Below are 8,499 nucleotides of genomic sequence, written 5' to 3' on the forward strand. Positions count from 1 at the left end.
CCGAGCAACTCCAAACAGTGGTGGGACACTTTACATGACAGGTGGCTGAATGGAAATCCGGAGTACAAAACATGTTTACGCTGTCTTGAAGACTCAAGACTACCACTGATATGAATAAAACTGTATTAAAAATCAAAATAACTCCTAATAAATGGAAATATAATGGTAACAGTAGCAAAATAGAATAAATGAATACCTGATGAACCTTCGCCCAAACTGTATCGAGGGCTCCAGTGGAGGAATTCAACCATTTCTTTAAAGAAGAATGTTCACTCTCCATTGCATGTAGTTGTGTTTCCAAAATGAAGGAAATTTTTCATCCACGCAACAATGAACTTCTCCTTGTGGCATAACCACGTCTTCTCAACATAAGATATCACATGACCATACATTCTCATTTGATCTTTCATCTTCGCCACATTAAGGTCAAATTCATCTACTATTAGAGAATTAATTAGTTTCTTCCATGTTCCATTCTTAAAACCAGATGCAAATTTCATGTCTTTGCCCATAAGTTTGTAAACCCTATTTTCTGCATCATTGGTGATATGCCAGGTACATAACATGTGTGCAGAATCTGGAAATACCTCACTAACAGGCGTCATTAATCCCAACTCTATATCAGTCAAAATAACAGTCAGGTTAACATCAAACCCGATCAAATTTCTCAACCTCTCCATGACCCCACGATAGCTCGACTCTGTCTCATCCTTCATAATAGCATAAGCTATCTTGAAGTTTTCATTACATGGAGTCATCCCAACAATTTCAAAGAATGGCATTCTATACTTCTTGGTTTTGTACGTTGAATCCATTCCAACATACTAGTAATATGTTCGAAATAACTTAACAGAAGATGGATGTGCCATAAATACATGAGTTAACATACCTGTTTTCGGATTAGCAACACTAGAATGAGAATAATTATTCTCCACCGCAAGATGGAAAAACTGACTAATCATATCTCTACCCTCAAACCCATCCTTCCTCAATCGGTCTCTGTTATTATATACATGCTTTATTGTTGGATTGTCTTCGGGATGTTGTGTACGAAGTGCCGTCATAATAGCACACAGCTTTGCTTGATACGAACTCATTTCACGCATAATTTGTTTCGATGCGGGACTGAGTCCGCTCATCTATCGGTGTCCTTGTGGATAAACACACAAGTCATGATTATGCTTACCCTTCTCTTCGGCATAAACAATGATCTCCCAACCCGAAAAATCTTTCAACTGTATGACTTTAATCCGAAAAGGACACCCACATGCCTTAGTTTTAGTTTTCCTACGTGAATCATCTTCTAAAGGATTCGTATTTCCTCTATATCGTTCGCCACGTGAACATCTTAGAAGCTTTTCAATTCCGTCGTGTTTGTGCGAAGAAATAACAATCTCGAAACCATTTTTAATTGCCACAGCTTTAGCCCACTGAATCGCTTCTATACTTGTGTGGAAAAATACGCTTGTAATGAAACATGGACTATAATCAATCCCGTCACCAATCCAAATATTGTCTGGTTCTTGAAATTAAACAAAAATGAATGAATATTTGAACAAAATGAGAAAAATAGGCAAAATACGCCTAAAACAGCGGCTTTCGGAGCCGCTGTATTTAGCTTGGGCGGGTCAAGGACGCGCCCCAAGTCATTGATAGGCGGGTCAAATACCCACCTGTATTCAATAGATGGCGGGTAACTGACCCACCTGTCTATGAGACATGGCGGGTCCGTCACCAGCCATCATTGAGTGTAATGGCGGGTCTAAGACCCGCCATTAGTCTTGAGTGGACGGGTTTTAGACCCGTCCGCATACGAGTAATGGCGGGTCCAAGACCCGCCATTACTATGTTGATGGCGGGTCTATCACCCGCCATCAACAAAATTTCCAGAAATTTTTCAAAAAATTGAAATTTATTGCATTTTTTTTAAAATTTACATATTTAAAGGTTTAAGTTCGATTTTTACCTCGTTTGGGAAGAAATCTTCGTACTCCGGGGTTCTCGGGTCCATTTTTCCTCTAATTTTTGTTTTGTTTGGAATTGAGAGAAAGATTTTTAATTTTTTAGGTAAAACAAGGGGAAGGGGCAAAAATGGTAAAAACAGGTCGGTAAGTGGGAAAATAGGAGCGGTATATAGCAACACCCTTTATTAATGGAACTGATAATGCAATTTTAGTTCTTTTGGACCTTAATTGTAATTATGGGTTATTCTAATTAAACCAAATTAGTATCAATTGAATTAAATAAATACTCTAAGGTTTTATTTATGAGATTGTATTAGTTAGGGGTTAATTTATAATAAACCAAAGTTAAACTAAACCAAGTTAGGAAAGATATTTAAGGTCTAATTAAAAGAACTATTCTAACCCTAGCTTACACAAAGAGATTTTTGGCCAACCCCCTTGCTCTCTAATCTCGGTGTTCATCCATTTCATTCTTGATTTGGCTGGCACCATTTTCATTCCATTATGGTTGGTGCACGAGCCCTTTGGAGCATCATGCGAGTTGTGGATTTCTTCAGCCATCTTTAGAAGAGACATAATCCGTAAGTTTCTGATTCTTCTTGAAAAAAATGTTTTAAAGTTTAATCTGTGGCAGTCTAACACAGTCTACGGATTCTAGAAATTTTAAACGGTAGCTTTTCCCACTGCACTTCGTTATTTTTCTATGATGAATCTCCTACACGTGTAATGTGATGTGACGTAACGCAACGCGTAATGTGATATAACATAATGTAACGCGTGATGTAATATAATATAAAGTAACATGACGTAACATAATATGACATAACGTAACATAACGTGACATAACGCAACATAATATGGCATAATATAACATAACGTGACATGATATAACATAACGTAACATAACGTAACGTGATGTAATATAACATAACATGACGTGATGGGATGTAATGTAATGTAAGTAACATAATATCACGTGACTTAACTTCAAGTAATGTGACATGATGTAATGTAATGAAACGTCATGTCACATAACGTATCGTAATATAAAGTAATGTAAGTTAGCATAACGTAACTTAGCGTAATGTAACTTAGTGTAACATAAATTAGCGTAACGTAATTTAAGGTAACATAACTTACAGTAAATTAAGGTAACATAATAATATAACTTAGCATAACATGATTTATCATAATGTAATTTAACGTAACGGTAATGTAACGTAGCACGACCCACGCAACGCAATGCAACATAATGTAACATAATGCAATATAGCATAATAAAATGCAACGTAACATAACGTAATGTAGTGTAACTTACTATAAATTAAGGTAACGTAATAATGTAACTTAGAATAAAATAACATAATGTAACGTAACGTAACGTAATGTAATATAACGTAATATAACATAGTGTGTAGTGCCCTTCTGAAGTTCTTGACCTGGTCATTGGATTCTACTCCCATTATATTTCTCTAGAGAGGGGTATTTGAACCCTCATGGCATCAGTTCTCGCATGACATGTTCATGGAGAGGTGAGCTAGTATATGTGACCTATAGCATTTGAGTGTCCAGATTTTAGCCCCCTAACGCAGTCCTCAGCTCTCTTCGGATAAGCTCTACCATGGATTCTTTCCCAACATTCTCATAAATATCTTTGTTGTTAGAGAACTAAGAAATTGAGAGTAAATCCGAGATATGTGTATATACCTTGACTATGAAGTCGCATTCTATTTATAGGGAGCCAATGGACAAAAATATGAATGGATGTTAAAACTTATCTTAGATTCCTTGAAAGACAAGTGCTAGCTTTTGAATTTTGGATGTATTTTGGGTAGTTAAAAATATACCTGAACTAAGAGTCCTTAATTTTAGGCGTGACTAAACGGTTATGATTCGAAGAGAATTCAGAGAGTGTCCCATTAGTCCATGTGCCTTGAGAGCTGTTTATTCCTATTTAGTTTAATATGACGATCTTTCTTACTTCGGACGTCCCAGTTGGTTTAGAATGAGGATCACATGGATTCTAGTATTATTTGGATGGTATCAATATTTCATTCATTAATTATACATGTCAAATTTTTAATTGGTTGATGTGACATTTCTTATCAAATTATTTTCATAGCGCACCCATTACGTGGTAAAACATGGAATTTTTTTTTCTAGCAGTATTTTCATTATCACTAAAATGAGAAATTTTAATATACAATATTAGGCGTGTAGGTGACGTATGTCGAACCATTGATTTGATGACATGTTATATATTTTACAGTCTAATAATTTATAGGGAAAGATACAAAATTGGATCAAATGGGAGACTCATTTACATATTAACTCATTTACTCAACCTACTACATATCTAGACTATGTTTGTGTGACTTTTCCAAAATACCCTTAACCTTTCATCTTCCCCTTTCCCCTTTCTCTTCCTATGCGAACGGTTTCTCTTCCCTAGATGATTCCCAGACCTTTGATCTTCCTCTCTTCCTTTATATTTCGTGAAATCTGCACCATTGCTCTACATCACCATGTCTTTCTCTTCTTCCTCTCTTCATCTCTTGATTCTTCATCTTCCTATTACTAGAAAACGACGCAATGGTTCTTCATCTTCCTGTTTCTGCTCGTCTCTTGGTTTCTTTCTTCTTGTGTGGATCGAAGCAATCGCTATTCTACGTTGTTTTCATCATTTTTCCTAGTTTATCATATGGTTATTGACGATTTTAATGGTGAAAGGTGGAAAAACTGTAAGTATCTACTGTTTTCTCTATGTTTTTTTTCCAGAAAATCACTTCGCGTAATCTGGTTTTGCGAAGTTCTACGAGGAGAAAGAGCCTGAAACGTGACGAGTTGACTTCGCCAAAATGGATTACGCGAAGTCTCCGAAGAGAAAACTTCATAATTTTTCCCTCACAGACTTCACGTAATCCGTTTTCGTGAAGTCAAATCGTCACGTTTCTCCTTACAGACTTCGCGAAATCATCGTTTCGCGAAGTAAAATCATCATCTTCCTTGCACATTTATATTCGCATACTTCGCGAAGCCAAATCGTCCTTTTTTCTACCTAACACGATTAAATTTTTCTGAACGTGGTTGAATACATAATATCTCTTTCAGGAAGGCGGTGTACTGGGATGCAGAGGAGATGACTTTTCTTTTAATACAGGGAGAAATTCCCATCAAGATTGGTCACATTGACTTTGGAGTGATTTGTTAGGAAATTTATTATGGCAATCTTGTTGTGGAACCTGTGAAACATCCATCCCAAAAGGTCTAGACTTCCATTTCTCATCCCAAAAGGTATGGACTTCCAATACAGGGAGAAATTTTCATCCAGATTGGTCATATTGACATTAAAATGATTTGTTAGGAGTTTATTGTAGCAATCTTGTTGTAAATTTTGATAATGTTATGAATTTAATGTTAGAATTCATTGATGTTGTGCCTTTTTTATTATATACCATTTCGCTAATTTTGTTAAAAACATGTCCAGACTTCGAATATTGTGAAATCTGTGAATTAAAATCATTTACTAAACCAAACATTATCTTCGCGGACTTCGTATATTGTGAAATCTGCGAAATCAGACGAGAGGGAGAAAAACGAAAGACTAAAAAATTTCTAAGTGTTATATATATATTAAGGGTATTTTTGGAAAGTCATACGAACATAGTCTAAATATGTAGTAGATTGAGTAAATTGGTTAAATATGTAAATGGATCTCTCATTAGACCCAATTTTTGTAATTTTACCTAATTTTTATCTTAAGACTTATGATTTATATTTTGGGGTCTACTATTTATGTAAATAATTAATTAAAAAAAATATTACTTAATTAAATATATTAAATTTGTTTAGTTGATGTGATATATGGCATCAAAATATTAATATAGTGCAACGAAGAAGTGGTGAAGCAAAATGATTTAATGGCACGTCATATATTTTAAAGTTATAGTTTATAATTTAGAATTTAAGGTTTATATTTAAAGTTTAGAATTATATTTTATAATCTAGAATTTTATATAAATATAATTAAATTAAAATAATTAATTAATTATATATATATAATTAATTTTTATTGATTGATATATGATATGATATAAAATTAATTCACGAACTATTCATATTTATTATTTTCAAAAAAAATTTATTATGAAAGAGAAAAGATATTAGAAAAAAATAGTTGGGTAATGAATTGAATTAATCGAAAAAGAATCTCTACTCAATATTTTTAAGTATTTCATGTTAAATTATGCTTTAACATTCAATTTGGTAGCGGTTTAACTAAAATATATTTAAGCTACAATGGATAAATTTAACCTAACCTTTTAAGGAAAATACATATTTAGCTCTAGCTAGCGTATAAAATTTTATAAATTTAACCCTAATGTTTTCAAACAATATCAATTTTAGTCATACGTTATCAAGGATTAAACTGGTATCTTTTTTAAACGTTAAACCTATATTGATGCTATTTTATATGTGAAACCTACACTCATACTTCCCAAAAACCAAAAGTTTAAGATTAAATTTAGGTTTTATGGTTTAGCATTCTAAAAAAAAAAAATAGGCTTTATGGTTAGATTGAGAAAGCTGAGTTCGTTATTAATGTTAAAAATATATAAATTGAGGAATTAATATAATTTTAGTTTAATAGAAAAAAGATATCTCATTGTCGATCTTACTTATTAGCAAATTGATGTTGAAGAATATTAGAAAAGTCAGTCAATTCATACTTATTTCAACATAATTAGAAAAGTAATCCTAATCCATTGCTATATTATATTGAATTCAAAGTCAACTTTATATTAATTTATACCCAAACCTGCAGCCAAAAATGACACTTTGTGAGTCCCAAATTTACACTTTGAATATTCTTTTTGTTTTAAGTACCTAAACTTTGTATATATATATATATGCATACCCAAACAATACTTCGTATACCATCCATCATAAATCCTACTAATTCTTCATATTGGAAAACACATCTCCTCTTCATATCCTAACTTACCACTTTTTCAATGGCTCAAGATTTGGATTTGAACCAACAAATTAACGAGCTTTATCCTACCCTTCCCAAAATACTTGAGGGGACTACCTTTGAGTTGTCTTTATACCAGGGCTTTTGGTGCCCAACCGGAATGTCTCCCATTCGCGGTGTTATTTCTTTCCAAAAGTGCTTCGAAGCTCAAGACACTGATATTCTTGTTGCCTCCAATCCTAAGACCGGCACAACTTGGCTTAAAGCTTTGAGCTTTTCGATTGTTAACCGAACCCGTTATACCCCTTCTAACACCCCTTTGCTTACTTCAAACCCTCATGAACTTGTTCCCTTTCTTGACTTCCATCTCTTTACCCAGAATGAACTTCCTGATCTTTCTGTCATTCCATCTCCTCGGCTTTTCGCTATGCACACCCCTTATGCTGCATTACCAGACTCCATTAAGGACTCTAACTGTCCAATTATTTACGTTTGTCGCAATCCTTTTGACACTGTAGTCTCCCTTTGCCATTTTTGCAATGCATTTACACACAAACTTGATGCTCAATTGACTATGGATGAGTTTATGGACTTGTTCTTTAAAGGAATTAGTCCGTTCGGACCCTATTGGGATCATGTGTTAGGATATTGGAAGGCAAGCTTGGAGAGGCCCGATAAGGTTTTGTTTCTTAAGTACGAGGACATGAAGGAAGATATTGTTCCTTGCTTGAAGAAAATAGCCAAATTTATTGGGTATCCGTTTTCTGAAGAGGAAGAGAGAAATGGTGCCATTGAAGAAATTGCAAAGTTGTGTAGTTTGGGAACATTGAAGGATTTAGAGGTGAATAAGAGTGGAATGTATTTATCAAAACACCCAAACAAGGCCTTCTTCAGGAAAGGAGAGGTAGGGAATGGGGCTGATGTTTTAAGCCCTTCAATGATGCAAAAACTTGAAACTGTGATGGAAGAAAAATTAAAGGGATCTGGTTTATCTTTCAAACTTTCTGTCTAAATTTATAGAAAGCATACGAACATGAATGGCTCATGCCAAGCAATGTAACTTCCAATTTGTTTAATATTGTCTCAGCATTATAATAAAAGTTCTTACTGAATTATGTTAAATTTACTTTTTTTTCTTCTTTTAGTGACAAATTAAAATTCAAGTTGTAAGGTTTTTATTCTTCAGAAATATGATTCAATATTTTTTTAGTAAACATTATGAACTAGGAGGGGGAAGAAGCTGGAGGTCCAACTAGGTTGACACCTCTATTTACCACCCCCACCCCCCCCCCCCCCCCCCCTCTGATATTAATAAAAAGAAAACGAAATAAAAGTTTGGACAAAGAAAATGAACAAATCAGAAACTAAACAATTCTAAATTGTTCTAAATAACTAAGGTGTTGTTTGGTTTATCTAAATAACCTCCCTTTAATTAACCTCCACTAACTCCAATCCAAGCAGACCCTAAGAGAATAGACCAAGTTTTTAATAGAAATAACTTTTATGTTTGGTTGATTGAATGAGATAAGATAAGATGAAATAACTAGTTTTATAGTTAAA

General features: G+C 33.9%; 1 protein-coding gene across 1 annotated transcript; it reads left to right on the forward strand.

The window, feature by feature from the left end:
* The first annotated feature begins 6,892 nt into the window (after positions 1-6,892).
* Positions 6,893-8,112, forward strand: LOC136223503 (cytosolic sulfotransferase 15-like). Its single transcript, XM_066011532.1, has one exon. The coding sequence runs from the start codon at positions 6,980-6,982 to the stop codon at positions 7,949-7,951; it is 972 nt and encodes a 323-aa protein (XP_065867604.1). The 5' UTR covers positions 6,893-6,979; the 3' UTR covers positions 7,952-8,112.
* The last annotated feature ends 387 nt before the right edge of the window (positions 8,113-8,499 follow it).

The sequence above is a fragment of the Euphorbia lathyris genome, chromosome 3, assembly GCF_963576675.1.
Source record: "Euphorbia lathyris chromosome 3, ddEupLath1.1, whole genome shotgun sequence".
Taxonomy (NCBI): domain Eukaryota; kingdom Viridiplantae; phylum Streptophyta; class Magnoliopsida; order Malpighiales; family Euphorbiaceae; genus Euphorbia; species Euphorbia lathyris.

Excerpts from the sequence above, each read along its gene's own strand:
- LOC136223503 (XM_066011532.1), top strand. The coding sequence starts at position 6,980 with ATGGCTCAAGATTTGGATTTGAACCAACAAATTAACGAGCTTTATCCT.